Source organism: Zalophus californianus, chromosome 1 (assembly GCF_009762305.2).
Source record: "Zalophus californianus isolate mZalCal1 chromosome 1, mZalCal1.pri.v2, whole genome shotgun sequence".
Lineage (NCBI taxonomy): Eukaryota > Metazoa > Chordata > Mammalia > Carnivora > Otariidae > Zalophus > Zalophus californianus.
The window spans coordinates 201,631,604-201,653,280 of NC_045595.1; the positions used below are offsets into that span (position 1 = coordinate 201,631,604).

Here is a 21,677-nt window from a genome sequence, read left to right on the forward strand (position 1 = left end):
CATTCTCCGTCCCTCACTCAACTATATTATGACTAAGAGACTGGGGACAATGAGTATTACAGATCACTCTCAATACTTAGGTAGGGTAGATCAAAACCACCTCTTAGAGTAAGATAACTGTTTAATATGTAATTAAATAAATTTATCAAAATTCAACCATGTTTATCTATGCTACCTTTCAAGAAAAATTCTATTTGAATATCATTGTATATAGCTAGATTTCAGTCATCATCATTGTGCCTTCTGCCTTTAGCTTTTTCCAGACCAACTTCTTTCGTCTCTTTCTTCTGGCCAACGTCAGTAAGAAGTACCTCAAATACTGAATTTAAATGTTCATCTTAAAGCATAACCTGGCTCATAGCCTCTCCTAAGAGAGAATCTAGCTTTTTCATAAGTAAGAAATGTTCTCTGTCTGCATCATACATACCTTTCCAGTTGCCTTCAGAATAGAATTCAAAAGTCCTGCAGTCATCATGTGTCCCCTATGCTGATACGTGGCTGCTTTGTGAGGATACTTCACTCCAGATGCCTCCCCTCCCCCCAGGGCAACAGTTAAGATGGACGGAACTCAGAAGATGAATGGGTAGAGAAGTCTCCAGATCTACTTGGACTGACTAGAGGAGCACTATACTGAAATAAATTTGACACACTGTAACAGAGAAAAGCAAAAAATCCCCCCATTCTGCCCGTCTCTCTAACAGTTTGACTGAGATGTAATTGATATACACAAAAAAACTGCACAGATTTAAAGTATAAAATGTAATGATTTTCCACATATTATTACATCCATGAAACCATCACCAAAATCAGGGTAATAGGCATATCTATCACCTCCAAAATTTCGTCCTGCTCTTTTGGGGTTTTTTTGTTATTGAGGTAAGAGCACTTAACATAATATCTACACTCTTATCAAAATTTTAAGTGCACAGTACAGTATGACTAGTCACAATGCTGTACAGAGATCTCTAGAACATATTTATTTTGCATCATTGAAACTTTATACACTTTGAACAGCAACTCCCCATCTCCTCCTCCCCATAATCCTTGTCTACCACCATTCTATTCTCTGTTTCTATGAATCTGACTATTTTAGATGTCTCACATAAGAATCATGCACTATATCCTTCTGTGACTGACTTATTTCACTTATCAAAATGTCCTCCAGCTTCATCTATGTAGTCACAAATGACAGAATTACCTTCTTTTTTAAGGCTGAATAATATTCCATTATATGTATTACCACATTTTTTAATCCATTCATCCATCAATAAAACATTTATGTTGTTTCCATATATTGACTATTGTGAATAATGTTGCAATGAAAGTAAGTGCAGATACCTCGTTGAGATCCCGATTTCAATCATTTTGGATATATACCTGGATGTATGCCCAGAAGTGGAACTGCTGGACCATATAGTAGTTTTGTTTTTAAATTTCTGAAGAATTACCATACTTTTTTTTCCATAGTGGCTGCACCACCTTACATTCCCACCAAGAGTTTACAGAGATTCCAATTGCTCCACATCCTTTTAATACCTGATAGGAAAAACAAATATGTAAGTCAATGTTTCACTTTTTTTTCAATGTTTCACTTTATAACAAAATTATAAAATTTTCCAAAAATAATAAAAGGTAACATAATTACATATAAAAATACTGGTGTCTTTATAAGGGCATTTGAATATACATTCTGTCCATCTACTCACTACAAAGAATTGAAGGAATATTCTCCTTGGGGAGAAGAATCATACCAAAAAAATAGGCATTTTGACAGAATTTTTACTTTAGTTAAAATACCTACCCATGAAACTATAAACTCAAGTGAGGAATCAGCATTCTTTAGAAATCCTACAAAATCTGGTCAAAGAAATTTCACTAACTAGTCTAGTTTGATGCAGATTTGAAAATAACAGCAATTATTTATTATTAGACTCATATGGTTTGATTGTGAGAATTCTGACCTGAAAGAAAAAAAAAAAAAAATCTAGCCCATGAGAGTCTCTTTGCCTAAAAGAAAAAGCATGAGCTTAAGGAATTTTTCTGGCATAAATTGGTGTGAATTATGAGTTCCGTACTTTCTGTGGTTTGTCCTACCCCCCACCGAAGATAAATTAAAGCCCTGAGAAGATGGTAGACATTTCGACTGAAGACGCTGGTTCCAATTATCAATGGTACCTCTCATTCCTGCCACCAGGTACTACCAGGGCAACTACTCTGGTGGCCTGGGCTGTGTGTTTGGCTGTGGGTCTGGCTGTGGGTCTGGTGGGTATGGATATGGCTGCTGCTGCCCATCTTCCTGTAGCAGATACTAGTCCTATGGATTTTACTGAAAAACTTCGAGAGGTACTCCAAGACTCTTCTTCTTGTGTTTCCTGAATCTACTTTCTGAGTTCTTCTCTTTATGAAATAGTGATTGTCTCATTCTAGAATACTGGGGAAGGAGAGAATAGTTGCAATTCTATATCCATCAGCTCAGTTGAATAAAATCATCTGGAATGTCTTGCTTTATAAAAGCAACTTCTCTTGTTACTGCATTACAATTATGCTCTGCATACATTTTAGTTCAACATTCTTTCTGTGAAAAAAAATTTATTTTAATTTTCAATAAAATCTGGTGTATTGAAAATACTTGTTTACATCACTTTTATTACATCTGTTGCATGTACGTGTGTGTATTTTTATGACAAACATTGCCTTTCTTAATATGCTAAAAAATTAAAGCCTAAGAATAAATTATTTCTAAATGAAATTTGTTTTTGATAAAACCGTAATCACAGCAAACACCTGATTATATTTAAACATTAGCCCATATGCTGAGTTTTTAATTAACGGATAAAAATCCCACAATGACATTCCTATTTCCAGTCATCTTATTCTACACACCTCTGTCTTGGGCTATTTCCTTACACCCCACATTTGTGTATTTTGAACTGTGCTTCCTGGTGGTTGTACTTGGATGTTCCACTTCACATCCTTTAAGTGACCCTCCATATCCCATATCTAATAGTAGCCCACAGAGTGGATGTGTATATCATCTTTGTCTTTAAGAATTTCTAGAAAGTGCCACCCCATTACCACATCAGCACATCAGGCATAAGAAATTAAATCAGTGCTTTCATGGAACAGTGATTTTTGAACTTCATATTTCCAATTTCTGTTTTGAAGATATCAAAATTTATTTTTATATTAAATACAACTTTCCATCAGACCTTATCAGAAAAAAAGTTAGAAGAATGGAATTTCAACATCAGTGTATTGAAGACTTATTTTGACTTAATGTTTTGTGTCATTTTGATCTTTGTTTGAAACTATAAACTTTTCCCCAAATGATTGAAGAAGGCATAGCCATTTTATCAATATGAAATAGCAACATGTTATGGGTTGCAGATATTATTCCCTAAGAATAATATAGATGGCCAAACAATTCTTTAGGAATTTCAAATTTATATTAATTAATTTTTAAAACTGGATCATAAGATTAAATGACATTTATGGTTTGCTATATAGTATTAGAAGTTATTTCTCATTTTTCTCAGTAGGTAAAATATTTTAATCTATGTATCCATCTCATGTAATGGAATTTTCTTGGCTTTTTAAAAATACCACAGCCTATGTTTTGAGAGAAAAATTAAATTACACTAAGAAAACAATGCCACTGATAGAATTCACAAGGTTCCAGCACCCAAGACAGTGCCTGGAAGTACTACAAATTTGAGTTTTTTTAATGAATAAATGGAAAATAAATTAATGAATGAACAAGGTTGATAATCTTTTGTCAATGTTTCATGTAACTTTTAAAATGTTTTCAAATTAGGAGCTTACTATAAAAATTAATAGCATGTGAAAATGCATGGCTATTCAGATGTATACACATCTCCTCCAGATAAATGATTCTATTTTGAGCCTCCAGAGCCTCAGTGATTTTATTTTGTCCAATTGATACTGTTCAAACTCTTCTCCTGTTAAGCTCAGAGGGGAAGATGAATTTTGTAGCAATGAAAAGTAAAGGGTTTGTACTTCACTATCCTTTACCTATGTCCAGGAGTACCTGGAAGACAAGTACATGATATCAAATCCTCTGGTGATTCTGATGAAAGAATTAGACAACTGTGTGTTTAAAATTGTCTACTAAAATAGGGCAAAATTACTTTTTTATACATAATTGGAAAAACACCATCAATTCTCTTATATGTTCATATATTATACCTTTCTTGAGTGATATTGTGTGCATACATTGCTTCAGTAGTTTTCAGCTAGTTGGATACATACCAGTTCCCTTTATGATTCACACTTGGATCCAGCCAATGTTGGTTTAAAAAAACCCAGTTCAGTTATGAAAACTAAATGTTCATTAAAAATGAAAACCTATAGCATGGTCTCCTATAGACAAGGAAATTTTCTCTACATGCACCATGAACTACACCCATTTGATTCCCAAGCACAACCACATCTGTCCTATAATACATGTGTCTCCTACCACTATTCAGCTAACCAACTCTCTGAAGCTCTCCACCAAAATATAATAAACAAAAGAAACCCTGGGGACCTAGCAGTGGTAAGGAAGAAAGATAAAATAGAACACAGTTCCACCAGAACCGGTGAACTAAGCCTCCTCATTTCTCCTATCTATATCAGTGGTACTTGATCACATTGTGACAGAGGAATGCATAAAATGCCATCAGTTTCCAATAATAGATAACAGACTCTCTAACTGTGGAGCCATCGTGCATTAATGGAAAGGAATATAAGAAAAATGCTAAGTTGTGTAGGTAAGTGGTCAACTTCACAAATATACTCAAACACAAATATTAAAAATTAATGTAAATATCAATGAAAAAAGAGGTGTCTTTATAATAGGATAGAAATGTACTTGTAGTTAGTCAATTACTCATCATCATTCATCAGTGAGAAACACTACCTAGGGATGAAAAATCTTTTGCTGTAGTAAAGATAATTCATAAAATTTATAGACATGTGTCTCCAAGTAACTTTCCTCTTCTAACCGCCCACCTCATATATGATTATGTAGTAGACGTTAATATTCTTCAAATAAAAAATAGGAAAAAAAAATAAGGTCTTATATGCTCATGGAATTACATGGAGTCTGATCCAAGACATTAAATATATTTTTATATAGTTCACAGAGTGAACAAACCTGCTACAATAGAATAGAACCCTATTATTCAAGGAAAGTGAATAGATTGTGAAAAACCAGGCATTATAAATAAATAGTCATGGCTTAAGGAATGCACTTCACATAAATGAAAGAAATAAAGATTCATAGGGAGCTTTATTGCAAATTAGTCTGAAATATGAGGTCAACATTGTCTGTGGTTTGCCATACCTACTATTTATATAAAAGGTCCCATGCAAATGGTGACATTCAAACTCAGGAAACTTATTTCATGATCCTCAATTGAACCTTGCACTACTAACACATATGTTACTATCGTGGTGGCCATGACTATAGTTATGGTGGTCTGAGATGTAATGACAGAATGTTTAAAATCAACATGATAGAACTTCTAGCAGTAATGGGTCTATATAACTATCATCAAGTGCAAAAATTAATAGATAAAAATTGTTGGGGAAGATTATATCATGAACTCAATTAATCCCAACATTACTAAATGTGAAGCAATGGGACAACCGGACATCATGTGCCTCCTAATATTATAGAAAAGAAAGAATACAAAGCATCTATATAGTATTTTTCTTGTCAAAAAATAAGAAGAATCACTTCAACCCTCTACAGCTACCTACCAAGATAGAGATGGTATAAGGGAAAGAGGAACATAAGAAAAGAAAAATTAAGGAAGACATCAGCCACATCCAAAATTTAAGAATTCTACAGGACAATAATATGATTTTGTTAAAAAAACCAAACACATGAAGAAAAAGATTGGAAAAAAACTATTATATCTTTAAAAAGAGTTAAGAGACATTATGCCTAAATGTGAGTCCCAATGTGAAAAAATAACTATAAAAACAGATTTGTGAACCAATTGAGAAAATCCGAGCATGAATTAAGTTTTAGGGAATGCAAAGGAATTTTTTAAAAAATTTCATCTGTGTGATAATGGTATAGTTATATATGTCTTTTAAAAGCTCATTTTGTGATAGACATACACACTGAAGTACTTATAAGAAAAATACTAATTGTCTTAGATTTGTTTTAAAAATATTTAATAACTACAAAAAGTATACAAGGAGAGAAGGAACTGATAGTGGTATACTGACAGATATTAAATCCCGAGGATGTGTTTATAAAGCTTCAAAATACAACTCCATATATTTTTATGCCCACATGAGATTTACTTATGAAAGTAAATAATAAACATGAAAAGCTTACCTAACTCTACCGAATAAGCTCTATTGTTAAGAAAGTTATTTTTCACTTTATGGAAGACCCTCACATAATATATTAGAAGAAATGATAGAGTTTAAAAAATCAACATTTTAGAACCTAGTCAATGATTAAACTAGATAAAAATTGGTTCAAATATTTTTAAGCAAAATAAGCAAAAGCTGAGTAAGGTCTTGAAAAAGAAAATAAGAAAAACACAAGAAAGGCATGTGATTTGAATGTAGGGAAGATGACTCAACAGCCAAGTCATCCTGCTCATGAGAGCCTCACCTTGCCTAATGAAACAAAGACTCAGGAAGTGTACTGATGTAAATTAGTAGGAAATATGTGGTCAACAAGTCCTGTGATGTGTCCCACCCACTGAGGGTACATATAAAAGGACCTGTGCAGATGGTGATGTTCAAACTGACAGAAACTGATTCCTTGCTCCTCAGCAAAACCCTCCACTCCTGAAACCATGTCTTACTATGGAAACTACTATGGTGGCCTAGGCTGTGGCTATGGTGGCTATGGATGTGGCTACGGTGGCCTAGGCTGTGGCTATGGTGGCTATGGATGTGGCTACAGTGGCCTAGGCTGTGGCTATGGTGGCTATGGATGTGGCTACGGTGGCCTAGGCTGTGGCTATGGCGGCTATGGATGTGGCCACAATGGTGTGGGCTATGCCTGTGGTGGTTATGGATATGGCTGCAACCGCCCATCTTGCTGCAGAAGATGCTGGTCCTACGGGTTCTACTGAGAAGCTTCCAGAGAAACTCAACTTACTATTCTCCTCCAGCTGCCTGAATCTGCCTCCATGATTCTTCCTATGAATAATTGCATTTTGTATTCCAAAATGTCAGCATCATCCTAAGATATCTAAAAAGATAAAATAAAATAGGTCAGAATCTGCAAACCTTACTAGAGTCACTAAAATCATATGGAATGTTTCACAATTTTTAAAAAGTTTTTCTTTTGATATTGTATTGCCTTCAAATTTCTTACCTTCTTGATCAACAATCTTGTATGAGAAAAGTTTAATTTTAATAAACATTTATCTCATTGAAAGTACTTGTTGCATTTATATTGGTTTCTCTTCATCATTTGTGTGTGTGTGTGTGTGTGTGTGTGTGTGTGTGTGTGTGTGTTAAAATAAATCAATTTAATACTGCTTTGGGGAAAAGAAAAAAGAAGATAGCAGGAGGGGAAGAATGAAGGGGGGAAATCGGAGGGGGAGATAAACCATGAGAGACTATGGACTCTGAGAAACAAACTGAAAGTTCTAGAGGGGAGGGGGAAGGGGGGATGAGTTAGCCTGGTGATGGGTATTAAAGAGGGCACGTACTGTATGGAGCACTGGTGTTGTGCGCAGACAATGAATCATGGAACACTACATCAAAAATTAATGATGTAATGTATGGTGATTAACATAACATAATAATAATAATTAATTAATTAATTAAGGATTTGGGTATGCATGTCTATCATCAAAAAAAATATTGCTTTGGGTGATTAATATTTTCAAATGACTTTGCAATATTGCCACAACTTAATGCTATACATAAGGGTGGAAGATCATAGCAGAAGTCATAATCACAATAATAGAAGTAATATCAATCCATTCCTTTAAGAGTCTGGCACATAGTGGGCCCTCAATAAATATTGCCTAAATGATGGAATGTTGCTAGCTTAAATGATGGGACATAGCAAACTATGTAATAATTTTTTAATTTTTAAATATTTATTTATTTTAGAGAGAGAGCAAAAGTATCAACAGGGGGAGGGGCAGAGGGAGAGAGAGAATCTCAAGCCGACTCCCCTCTGAGCATGGAGCCCAACTTGGGGCTTGATCTCAACACTGTGAGATCATGACCTGAGCTGAAACCAAGAGTTGGACACTCAACAGATGGAGGCACCCAGGCACCCCAACCATATAATAATTTTTAATGAGTTCTATGAAGTTTTGATTGGGAACATGAGAGAAATTGGAGCTCTGACCATATATACACATACCCATCTCCAGGCTCTTAATTGCCCAAATGATGACATTGTGTATGATGTTACAGCCTTAGGGAACCTGCATGCTGCAGCTGAGGAACACTTAGGCTCAGCAACCCTTTTCTTTTGCCCAATCCTCCTATAACCATGATAGACATGATGTACATATTGATCATTTTGTTTAGCCAACATATCACCAAGCTAAACTATCTTTAAATAAAATAGATTGTGGGGCGCCTGGGTGGCTCAGTTGGTAAAGCATCTGCCTTCAGATCAGGTCATGATCCCACAGTCCTGGGATCAAGCCCTGCATCGGGCTCCTTGCTCAGCAGAGAGCCTGCTTCTCCCTCTGCCTGCTCTGCCTGCCACTCCTTCTGCTGTTGCTCTCTCTTTCTCTTTCTCTCTCTGTCAAATAAATAAATAAAATCTTTAAAAAATAATCTAAATAAAATAAATAAGATTGCAATTCCACCTATTGGACTCCTCTTCTCATGTCCTAACCGAACATTCATACTCACATCAGAAATGCCAACTTCATTCCTGAGTATTGGGGGGAAAGAAGTAATTCCAATTCAGCACGCCCATTTTGATTGGCTAAAACCAGTGGGATGGTTTACATTTATAGAAAAATTTTACCTTTTATGCTGTTTTAGCATTATTCTTGTTCATATCATTCATGAGAGATAAAATTCATATTTAACACCAACCTATCCCTGCAAATATTGTTGCATTGCATTTACATTAATAGTTCCATCATTTTTGCTTTTTTCTGTTTATGTGTGTGTGTATGCATGTGAGAGAAAGGAATAGAAGGAGAGAGAGAGAAAAAAATGAGAGAGAAACAGAGAAAATGAGGCAGAAACAGAGGTGAGAGAACAGACTGTCTTGGGCTCTCTCTGAAGTTTTGCTGTATCTACAAATTCAAGGATTTGAATGTCCGTTCTTTTTGTCTTGGAACATACATAACCCAGGCTTCCATGTGATTTAGCAGCTACTACTACATCTGCTCAGACTACCAAATTGTTTTTCTAGGCCAAATTTTTAAAAGACGCTTTTGCCCACCAAAATAGTCCTTTTCCCTATCACTACATTTAACAACCCCTGCCTTTGTCCATTTCTTGATGCCCTAAATTTTAGCTGAATTACTTCAAACTGTGCTTCAAAAAAGAGATCACTTGGTCCTCACACCTCACAGGCTTCTACCTACATTGGGCATGTCATCCACAAAATAGTTCACGAACCATTCCCTGCCTGGAGGCTGCTGACTGCCTGAGGTTTGATGTCCAAATCCTCCAGGAAGGACCTGCTCACTGCTCACCACCTCACCATCTCACCACGATGGTCTTCAGTGCACTCAGTTACTTCATTTAGGCCCATACTTAAAATCTCCAAAATGAATGTGCCCACTTCTATTTTCTTTTTCTTAAGAAATCTCATGACATTGGGAAATGGTAAAGAGACCACAGAGGTTTATGGAATCCATTATCAGTCAAGCAAAGATCATTTCGATTAAGTGAACTTTCTACTTTATTTTCAAGAAATTGCTACATTTTGCTCAGAAAAAAAAAAGTTTGGCCATCATCCCATTTGAAAAGTGAAACCTAACAACAAAATTCAGCTTGATTCCATAGATGCCAAGCATCATTTTGATACTTGAACATTTACCTTAATGATGTAAAGAGATTGTGTAGAAAGTCTTCACCCAATGAAGAAAAATGATGATTTGTTTTCCAATTTCAGAAGAAAGCAAATTTATTTTATTTATTTTTCTTTACAATGCTGGAAGTTTCTCTAATGTCCTTTTACCACTTCCGACATCTCATGCTGTGAATGAGAAGGTCAGTGATATGAGGAAACACAAGAACAATAACACTGTCACATAAACACAATGTCTTAAAAATGACTGGCCAATGGTTAGCAACAGATAAATAACAATGGAGTGGTTGGAATACGGCCATACCACCCTGAAGGCACCCGATCTTGTCTGATCTCGGAAGCTAAGCAGGGTCAGGCCTGGTTAGTACTTGGATGGGAGGCTGAAAAATCTATGTGAATTTTTCTGTGAAGTTTCATATAATCTAAATTAGAAGCCTGAGGGAAAGCAGGGTTGTTCATCCCATCTATATACCTATCACTACTCCCAATGTTCGAAGCAGTGTTTGTGGGGTCAGAGAAAATTTCAGTTTGGTAGCTATAAAGTCAGGAAGCTTCTCCCCCACCTTACAAAATCTCCCAATAGCTATATTTAGAGTGAAAATGCATAATTTGTATTAATCTATTTGTCAAAACTCATTTAGGTATACAGGTAGCTTTCTAAAAGTTTGCATTATGACACTTGGTTTTTACAAAAAAAAAAAAAACCCTACATTTGTACCTGTTTTCTCTAACCAAAAGAAATCTGAAAGGGGTTTTTGCTTTTGCAAAAAAAAAAGGACAAAAAGTGAAAATAGCATTCATCATTGCTTTTGCAGTGAGTCATTACAGATACAAACAGCCCCCGGAACTATGAGAGTGGTGCCCCCACCTCCTCTCCCAAGACCTCTGCTCAGCATCTCAGCCTCACCTCCAGAGCTCTGAACTCTGTCTGTGAGCATCCATGCTATCTGAATTTATTTCGTGCATCTGTTAGCAAAATGTGTCCTAAAGTATTAGAAATGCCTAAGAAAGGTTATTTTTTTTTTTTGAGCCTGGGAATGCTCAAGAATTTTTTCATTTAAATTAATGGTAATTATTTCTTTGCTTTATGCCATTTCAATTTAGGAAAGGATTCCTAGGAACATTGTACTTTTGGACAGTGGAAAAAACCCATCCTCTTAAATAGAAATAAATTTGTTTTATGTAAAGTATGTTTTAATTAAATTCAATATTTCAATTTTCATTAAAAATTTGAAATTAAAAAAAGACAGAGAAAGAAAGAAAAAACTTAGAGCATAGTCTCTGCTGTGTGCTCAATTAGTCCTTCCATGATTGGGGATTTCTATCTCCACCAACACTTCGCCAATCAGCTGAAAACTGAGGGAATGAAGAATGAATGCTGGGCTCTCTTCACCTCTCTGATAATATCCACACATTGTTTAGGACACCTCTCACTACTGCAAATCTGGGGCATCTGGAAGAACAGAAATGAGCCATGATAAAAAAAACATGAGTTGAGGACGGAGCGTCAAGCTTAACCTCCATATGGTTTGCAGATGCATCTACAACACCTTCCTATCTGATGACACAAGGAAGCATAAGGCATAGACCATTTCTGCCCATAAAATGGTCACACATTTTCTGGAAAGATCAAAGTTGCACCTACTAGAGGAAAGGTTGATAAATAAATGCCAATATGTCCATATATGAAAGTACTTGCCACCATATTACCAGTAACATAACCAATAAGCAGTCATATTGAGTTGGAAGGAAGTGTTTTTTGTAAGACTATATGAATATATATTATATCTACCCTTTACATGCAAGATTCAGGAAACATGTTCCTCCACACAAGGCTCATTTTAAAATTCTTCTTAAAGAAGAATGGACACAAAACCAAACAATGGGATACCTATTTTCATGTTTGGTTCATGCTATGTAATCAAGTCATATTTTTTCAACTAAATAAATATAGAGTGAGACATAGCCTTGAAAACAGAATAAGAGATTCATTTTAAAGGCCCATAAATGGTGGAGTCCTGATATGGGAGTAAAATTATCTCAGTTATGAGGACCCTGTTTTGCCAATAAATAAAAATATTCATGATGTTGTCTGAAGCAAATTAGTGAGATATAGGATGCTACACTGCCTGTGGTTTTCCCCACCCACCACTGAGGGTGTATAAAAGGCCCTTGGCAGATGGTGGCATTCATATTAAAGATACCTACCTCTTGCTCCTCAACTGAACTTTCCATTCCTGATACCATGTGTTACTACAGCAACTATTATGGTGGCCTGGGCTATGGCTATGGTGGCCTGGGCTATGGCTATGGTGGCTGGGGCTATGGCTATGGTGGCCTGGGCTATGGCTATGGCTGTGGCTATGGTGGCCACGGTTATGTCTGCTGCTGCCCATTGTGCCATGGAAGACACTGGTCTTATGGCTTTTACTGAGGAACTTTTAGTCTATTGACTACATAACCCTGTTTTACTTTCATTCTCTCCAAGTTTCCTTCACATGAAAAATTTTTAAATGTCTTCAAAAATACTGACTTTGTATCAAACTATCTGAGGTAAATAAAGGAAATTCAGCATGCCCATTTTGATTCATTATTACCGATCAGATTGTATCGTAGTTTATAGGAAAGTTTTTCCTTTGATATGGTATTACCTTTATAACATGACATAAAATTTAATTAAGTTGTATTATTAATTTTACCTTAAAACATATGTATTAAGGGTGCCTGGATGGCACAGTCGGTTAAGTATTGGAATCTTGGTTGCAGCTCAGGTCATGACCTCAGGGTTGTGAGATGGAGCCCCATGATGGGCTCCATGCTCAGCAGGGAGTCTACTTGAGACCCTCTCCTTCTGCCCCTCCCCCCTACATGGCACACTCTCTCTTTCTCTCTCAAATAAATCTTTAAAAAGCATATGTATTATTAAATAAACTTTATTTAATTGTAAATATTGCTTTGTTACATTTATACTAAATTATCTCCATCAGTTTAGTTTGTATGTTTGTCTACTGGGGTGTGATTATTCACATGTGTATGCAATTGGGTGTGGGAGTATGGTGAAAGAGAGCAAGAGAGAGCCAAAGTTCTCTTTTTTTTATGATTTTATTTATTTATTTGAGAAAGAGAGCACAAGAGCAGAGTGAGGGGCAAAGGGAGAAGCAGACTCCCCACTGAGCAGGGAGCCCAGTGCAGAGCTCAATCCCAGGACTCTGGGATCATGACTCCAGCAGAAGGTAGACGCTTAACTGACCAAGCCTCCCAGGCACCCTCAGAGTGCTCTTTTGTGGTCTTTATGTGACTAAAATTGAGGAGTAAAAATACCACTTTTTTCCAAGTATTCATAAGAAACCTGTTTTTATATGCATCTCTATAATCTTTTATCATCTCTGTTGGTTTATGTCTTAATCTAAGCTTTAAAAATGGCCAGTATCTACAATAGTTGTATTTCATATCAGAACATTAAAACTTGTAAAAAAATGAACATTAAAACTGTGTGTATTTGTATGTTTTGTGTTTTTGCAACATCTATGGTTGGATTACATGAGCTAAAGTTTTGCTTCTGCTAAATGTTTCTCAATTTTTTTTTAATATTTTGCCCAGAGAATGAATATGGGCATTATCAAATTTAAAATATCAGCACTAACAATGACATTCTGTCTTACCTACATGATGTCTGAAAAATATTTCAAAGTATACCAATTTATACTAAGTATTTAGAAAAGATACATATATAGTTTATGATTCAAAATAGATTTATGAAAACCATGAGATGTTTTCTCAGTATCAAATTAATATTAGCTTATTTCATTTTTTACTTAGGGGGTCTGGACTTTATCAAATATATATGTTATACATATTAAATTTCCCCAGAATTAAATTTATTTTCCACCTTTGAAGCAGTTGTTTTACTTGGGAAACTCAAACTAAAAGCATAAAATACAATGAAGAGCTAATTAAAAAAAAACAAAAACAAAAACAAAACTAAGAATAAAAGGACCAAGATTCTAAAGATAAGACAACTGTAGAAAATTTAGTGAAATTCTGCAGTCCTTGATTCTAGGAGCAGAGCAAACAAGAGCTTGCTGAGGAAAAGATTAACAACCGGAGTTTTGGGTGTTATTTTTTTCTTTTTTCAGGGTTGGCAAAACAGAATTGGAGACACAAGATTCTGATAAAAATGAACTGGCAGAACACTGAGCTTAACAGACAGCCAGATTTCTCCATGAGATATTTTCTAAATTCTGAAGTTGTAAGAGTCAATTTCCTAAGATACCAAGCAAACACATTTGAAAATCAAATCCTTTTTTGTCATATCAAGGTGTTGAGGAAATAATCATTAAAGTTCAGGAATTGCCAGGAAGTGCCCTGAATTGGAAGATCCAAAGGAGTACTCCTATCGCCTAAAAGAAAACAGGTAGACAGGCCCTTATCAAAATTATAAAATTCTAGGAACCTAATTTTATGTGAGCCTTTGTTGGGATTAAGGCAATCAGAACCTTTTGAATAACCTAGGACCAAAACAAAAACAAAAACAAAATCTCTGTGATGAAATACAGAAATACTAGATCCTCTACAATGTTTATACAAAACATTGAGTTTGTGGAACCATCTGAAAGAATACAAAAGAAACAATTGACAATATAAGGAGACCAAAAGGTGAGTCATATATTGGATTTGGAAACTGGAAATTTAAACATAGTCATGATTAATTCATATAAGAAACTTAATGAAAAATAGAAAATAGGTGTTAAAACTGGAGAAATTCACCAAAGAATCTATTTTAAATTCTAGATCTTAAAAAGAGAGCAAATGAACAATGTAGTTAAGAACTCAATAGACTAGCTACAGGAAATCTGAACTAGTAAACTTAAAGATAGATTGATAAAAGCTATACTACTGAAGTAAAAATAGAATACTTAGAATGTAAAATAGTAAAAAGAGTATAAAGGGCACATCAGACCTCATTAAACAGTAAGAAATGTAATTGGAATTCAGCAAGAAAGGAAAGAATAAAGCAGAAGCCATTTTTGAAGAGAAAATAGTCCACACTTTTCCAAAACTGATGAAAGGCACCAAACCACATATTCTAAAAACTGCACTGCCAAGAAGAAGTACAATTAAAATTACATATAAGCCTGGGCTCCTGGTTGGCTAAGTTAATTAAGCATCTGCCTTTGGCTCAGGTCATGATCCGAGGATCCTGGGATCAAGCCCTGCATTAGGCTCCTTGCTCAGTGAGCAGGAAGGCTGCTTCTCCCTCTCCCACTCCCCTTGCTTGTGTTCCCTCTCTCGCTGTCTCTCTCTCTCTGTCAAATAAATAAATAAAATCTTTAAAATTACCCATAAGCCATAGTAGCATTGTTATAGATATATCTCCTGAGGCAAAGGAAACAAAAACAAAAATGAACTATTGGGACTTTATCAAGATAAAAAGCTTCTGCACAGTGAAGGAAACCATCAACAAAACTAAAAGGCAACTTACAGAATGGGAGAATATAGGTTTAGTATCCAAAATATATAAAAAAATTTATCAAACTCAACACCCAAAATATGAACAATCCAATTAAAAAATGGGCAGAAACATGAATAGACATTTGTCCAAAGAAGACATACAGATGGTTAGCAGACACATGAAAAGATGCTCAATATTACTCATCATCGGGGAAATACAAATCAAAACTATGAGATATCACCTCACACCATTCAGAATGGCTAAAATCAACAACACAAGAAACAACAGATGTTGGTGAGGATGTGGAGAAAGGGGAACCCTCCTACACTGTTGTGGGAATGAAAACTGATGCAACCACTCTGGAAAACAGTATGGACTTTCCTCAGAAAGTTAAAAATAGAACTACCCTATGACCCAGCAATTGCACTATTGGCATTTACCCAAAGAATGTAAAAATACTAATTCAAAGGAATACATGCATCCTGATGTTTATAGCAGCATTAGCCACAATAGCCAAATTATGGAAACAGCCCAAGTGTCCATTGACTGATGAGTGGATAAAGAAGATGTGGTATATATATATATATATATATATATATATATATATATATATATATATATAATTTATATTACTAAGCCATAAAAAGGCATGAAATCTTGCCATTCGCAACAACATGGATGGAGCTAGAGACTATAATGCTAAACGAAATAAGTCTCTGGAAAGACAAATACCATGTGATTTCACTCATAGGTGGAATTTAAGACACAAAACAAATGAACAAAGGGGAAAAAAAGAGAGAGAAGCTAACCAAGAAACAGACTCTTAACTATAGAGAATATAATGGTGGTTACCAGAGGGGAGGTGGGTGGGGAGAGAGGTGAGGGAAATAGGTGATGGGGATTAAGGAGTGCACTTGTGATGAGCACAGGGTGTTGTATGAAAGTGTAGAATCACTAAACTGTACCCTGAAACTAATATTACACTGTATGTTAACTAACTGGAATTTAAATACAAACAAAAATAATTAATTAAATTAAATTAAATTAAATTAAATTAAATAATTAAATTAAATTAAATTAAAAAATAAAATAACTAGGCATGACCCAAGTGCTGAAAATTAAATGCAAAGTCAAAATCAGAGCAGCTAGAGAAAACAGAAATATTACCTACAAAGAGTAACCATAAGTAGATTCCTCAACAGAAGCAAAGGAAGCCAAAGGAAAATGTGATGACATTTTAAGGAAGAATGGATTACAGATAACTATCAATGTAAAGTCTCATATAATCAAATATTTCTTCCAAAAATAAAAGTTTCCAAACAAGTAAATAGTGAGACAGTTTATTTTTATCAAGTATTAATTGTGAGAAACAATAGAGTTGCTTGGGCAGAAAAAAAGAGATCCTGACAGAAACATGGACATTCACAAAAGCATGAAATGAATAAAAAATACATATATGAATTATTAATCAGGCACAAATACCGATAATTTCTTTGGAGGTTTATATGAGACATATTACACTTTATTCCATAGAAGACTGGATTATAAAAATAGCTAGCTCTAAGGTTCTAGACTTACCAAGAAAGAAGTAAAAGTAACATATTGCAACAGATTGTAGTAAGTCATTGATGCCACAAACAAGATGAAAATGCAGTGTCATAATAATAGAAAAACTGCAGGTAAAAGGGTAGAACTTTGGAAAACTATTTAGTAGTGTCTTCTATAACTCAGCAATTCTGGTTCTAAGTGTATATCTAATTGGTATCCCTATTTTGATAGACTAATCAGAAGTAGGCAAACTTTTTCTGCAAATAGTAAAATATTTTAGATTTTATAGGCCATACGGTCTGTGTCTCCACTACTCTATTCTGTCACTGTAGCATGAAAACAGCCAAAGACCATACATAAATGAGTGATGTTTTCCAATAAAACAGATGGTGGGCAAGAGTTTGTGGATCCCTCAGTTAAACTATTTATTCAGCAGAGTATGTTCTTTTCCCTCTCGCTTTTAGGGCAGGAGTATGCATCCCTTACCCTTTGAGTATGGCAGCCTAATGTTACTTGGTCTGGCTTTACTGTGGACACAATGTATTTCTCTGATCATTGCCTTTGGGCTTAACCATGTTATTTGCATTGGCCAGAGGGATGTTGCCACACATGACTTGAACATAGGTATATGTGTGCATGTCTGAGGTTTCCCTGTTGTACTCCAGCCTTTTCACCTGGAGAAAATGCTTCCAGTAGCTACCAGTCCAAGGAAGATGAGGGACACCTGAAGAAAGTTTGAAATGAACCCACAACTTGAGCCAAATCTATATTATATTGGCCAAATCCCAGCAGACACACAAACACATGAGCAAGACATAAATGTAAATATCATATGGCACTGAGATTTGAGGGCTTTTAAAAGCAACATTATTATAGTAATAATTAGCATGTCTTAGATACATGCATAAGTGTACTAAGAGACATGTACAAGATTGTCTGTGGCAACACTATTTGAAAAATATTGCTATAAATTTGAAACAATACAAATGACCATCAAGAGCACATGAATAAAGAAATTATGGTATATTTGTACATTGATTTTTATACAGCAGTGAGAAAACAAAAAGCATGAATCTACAAAAAAAAAAATGCATCTCAAAAGAAGCCAGATAAAATAATCTTCTTTGTGTGATTCCATTTGTATAATGTTCAAAAGTTGGCAACCAAATCCATAGTTTTGGATATCAGGAATGGTTACACTTAAAAGCTGGTGCTGAATGGAAATGGGCATAAGAGGAGTCATCTGAGATATTAGTGATATGCACTTTTTGGACCTAAGTACTGATTAAACAGGTATGACCACTTTGGAAATTCATCAAGTTCTACCTTTATGATTTATTCATAATCTGGATGTTATACAATATACATGAATAAGGTTTTTCATTAAAACGCATAAAAATATGTTAAGTCAGTTCACTGAACATATTCCATAGAAAACATGATGTACTAGACAAGACATGTTTTCACCTGAGAACAGATGGAGAAACTTGGCAGACTTTCAGCATCAAGTAATTTCCCTTTCAAAGTACCCACTCATCCATTAAATACAATATAAAACTTTAGACTATATAATAGAATTATATAAATATAAACATTCTTAGAAATCCACAGTTGAGTAGAACAAATATCTAAAACAGAAAACCCATAAATTTAGAGGAATGCTTGTGTGCTCTATGTCATCCCAAGTAATTTGGTAATATTTATCAACTGGCCAAATCCAGAGTAAGCAGTCTTTGAAAAATAAACAAACATTTCTTTTTTAAAAAAGCAATAGACTGATTTCTGATCAGTTTTAAATGTACAGAAAAACTGTGCAGAAAGCACAGAAAGCTTCCATATACCCCCTCATCTTCTTACCATGAGTGTCTTCTATTATTAATTTTTGCATTAGTGTGGTGCATTTGTCAGAACTGATGAGCCAACATTGGTATATTGTTATTAATTAAAGACCACAATTCAGTGTACATTGTGTTATATATTCTATGGGTTTAGACAAGTGTGTAATAACATGTGTCCACCATTACAGTATCATACAGAATAGCTCCACTGTCCTACAAATCACCAGTACTTCACATTCTCATCCCTCTCTCACTCCCCCCACACCCCTGGCAACCTCTGATTTTTTTCTTGGCTCCATAGTTTTGCCTTTTTTAGACTCTCATATAGCTGGAATCGTCCCATATGTAGCTTCTGCTAATTGTCTTCTTTCACTTATCAATATGCATTTAAGGTTTCTCCATGCTTTCTAGTGGCTTGACAGTTCATTTCATTTTTTCACAAAATAATATCCATTACATGGATGCATCACAGTTTGTTTATCCATTTACCTATTGAAGGATTTCTTGGTTGCTTGCATGTTTTGGCAATTATGAATAAAACTGCTATAAACATCTGAATGCAGGTTTTTGTGTAGACATATGTTTCAACTCACTTGGGTAAATGGCAAGGAGCATAGGTTAGTGGGTAGTATGGTAAGAGATTTGTTGAGTTTGTAAGAAGCTGCCCAACTTCTTCCAAAGTGGCTGTATCATTTTGCATTCCCACCAAAAATGAATGAGAGTTACTATTGCTCCACATTCTTGCCAACATTTGGTGCTGTCAGTATTTTGGATTTCAGTTATCCTAAAAGTTGTATAGTGGTATCTCAGTGTTTAAATTTGCAATTCTCTAATGATGTGCAATGTTGAGCATCTTTTTGTATGCTTATTTGTCATCTATCCATCTTCTTTGGTAAAGTGTCTGTTCAGATCCTTTACCCATTCTTAATTGAATTGTTTTCCTCTGTTGAAAAAAAAAATGCCTCTTCTTAAAGTCACATGATTTCACTGTAGGAATTCTAACATTTTATCAAAGGAATCTTACTTATGAAGGCTTCATTTCACCTTATGGATCAAGAGACCCTAAAAATTTTCTAATGAAAATTAGTGTGAAATATGCAGTGAACACTGCCTACGGTTTTCTCCACCCACTATTGAGGGCGTATAAGCAGTTGTATGAAGATGGTCACGTTCAATCTGAGGCACGTTTCTTTGTTTTCAACTGAATCATCCACTCCTTCTGTAATGTGCTTCCACAGCAATTACTCTGGTGGCTTGGGTTACGGCTATGGCCACGTGGGCTGTGGCTATGACTATGCCTAGGGTAGGTATGGATACAGCTGTGGTCACCCATCTTGCTGTGAAAGATTCTGGTCCTGTGGATTCTACTGAGGAACTTCTAGAGCCACTTAGATTATTGGACTTCTCCTCCTGTGACTGACTGTTTTTAGAGCTCTTCACATAGAACTCCATTCTCTCCTCAAATAATGTCCAACCCAATCAGCCTACAGGAATGGTGAGAGGGAAGAGTAAGGTTCAAATTTGGTGTGTTTCACCTTGGTTGATTAATATCATTTGAAATATGTTATGATTTATAGAACTTTTTCTTTTTAAATTATACTTCCATTTTACTTCAGTGCACAGTTTATTTCAACAGCTTTCATGGGCAGAAAAATTTAACTTCATTTTAAAATCAATATTCTTATTGTCAATATTGCTTTATTTTCATTTATCTGTCTTTGTCTCCATTAGGTTTTGGTGATTATGACTGAAGAAACTGTGCTATTTACATTCCCAAGGTGATGAAGTAGCAGAAAGATAAGACTCTCATTCTTCGCAAGCAATGCTAATGTAAATTTATGCATTCATGTATATCTACAGCCACTTACTATCATCATCACCTTGATCACACCATAACCTTATCTTCAGAAGCTAAAAGTGTAACTAATAATTTATTTTAATTACTTAATAACACTTTCTATAATAGTAACCTAATTTTCCATGATTCTATTCTGATGTCTCTGTTCTTAGGCTTTTTCTGACACCACACATTTGGATTGAACCATTTATTGCTGTGCTTTTGTATAGACTTATTATTTTGGTTTGACCAACTCTGGTAGTTTTTGACTGAGGTTACCTTTCTTATAGATCCAGCTACTAGGAACAATTTCATTTAAGGAGATTTCAGTGAAAGGCATCTTTTTGTCATTAAACAGGATTCATTATTTTTCACTTCATTTTCATTATATTTCAAAATTTCATACAAAATTATGAATATGTTAGGGGCGCCTGGGTGGCTCAGTCATTAAGCATCTGTCTTCAGCTCAGGTCATGATCCCAGGGTCCTGGGATTGAGTCCCACATCAGCCCCACATCCTGCTCAGCGGGAAGCCTGCTTCTCCCTCTCCCACTCCCCTGTGTGTTCCCTCTCTCTGTGTGTCTCTCTCCGCCAAATAAATAAATTTTAAAAAATTTTGAATATGTTAAAATAACTTTAGTCCATTTTTCTACGAGGATGGATATTTATCTAATGGTCTTTTGTAATGTCATGTTCTCGTGGTATGACTATAAGATTATATTAAGATACCAAAAGTAAGTCCTATAGTTCAGCACCTAGAAAAATGGTCACCAAGTATAAGCACTATAGAAAGTACTTTACAAATATTTATTAATGAATGAAGGATGCTAACAATTATGCAAAATTTTTCATTCTGTTTCTATACTCTCATTTAAGAACATGTGACAAATAAGATCTGTTTATTTATATTCATCAATCTCTAGAATCTGAATTTTTTTAATATTATGGCATTTTGGCAAATTATACATTCTCTACAGAATGTGATATCTGAAAAAATCTGTG

General features: G+C 35.1%; 2 protein-coding genes across 2 annotated transcripts in view; both read left to right on the plus strand.

The window, feature by feature from the left end:
* Nucleotides 1-6,824: 6,824 nt before the first annotated feature.
* Nucleotides 6,825-21,677, plus strand: part of LOC113915833 (keratin-associated protein 6-5-like) — a 30,268-nt gene continuing 15,415 nt past the window's right edge. The window contains exon 1 of the mRNA XM_035722525.1: nucleotides 6,825-7,096. Within this exon, the coding sequence (XP_035578418.1) occupies nucleotides 6,825-7,096 (272 nt within the window). The remainder of the gene's footprint in view (nucleotides 7,097-21,677) is intronic.
* On the plus strand, nucleotides 12,246-12,434 carry LOC113915800 (keratin-associated protein 20-2-like). Its single transcript, XM_027581716.2, has one exon. The coding sequence runs from the start codon at nucleotides 12,246-12,248 to the stop codon at nucleotides 12,432-12,434; it is 189 nt and encodes a 62-aa protein (XP_027437517.2).

Excerpts from the sequence above, each read along its gene's own strand:
- LOC113915800 (XM_027581716.2), top strand. The coding sequence starts at position 12,246 with ATGTGTTACTACAGCAACTATTATGGTGGCCTGGGCTATGGCTATGGT.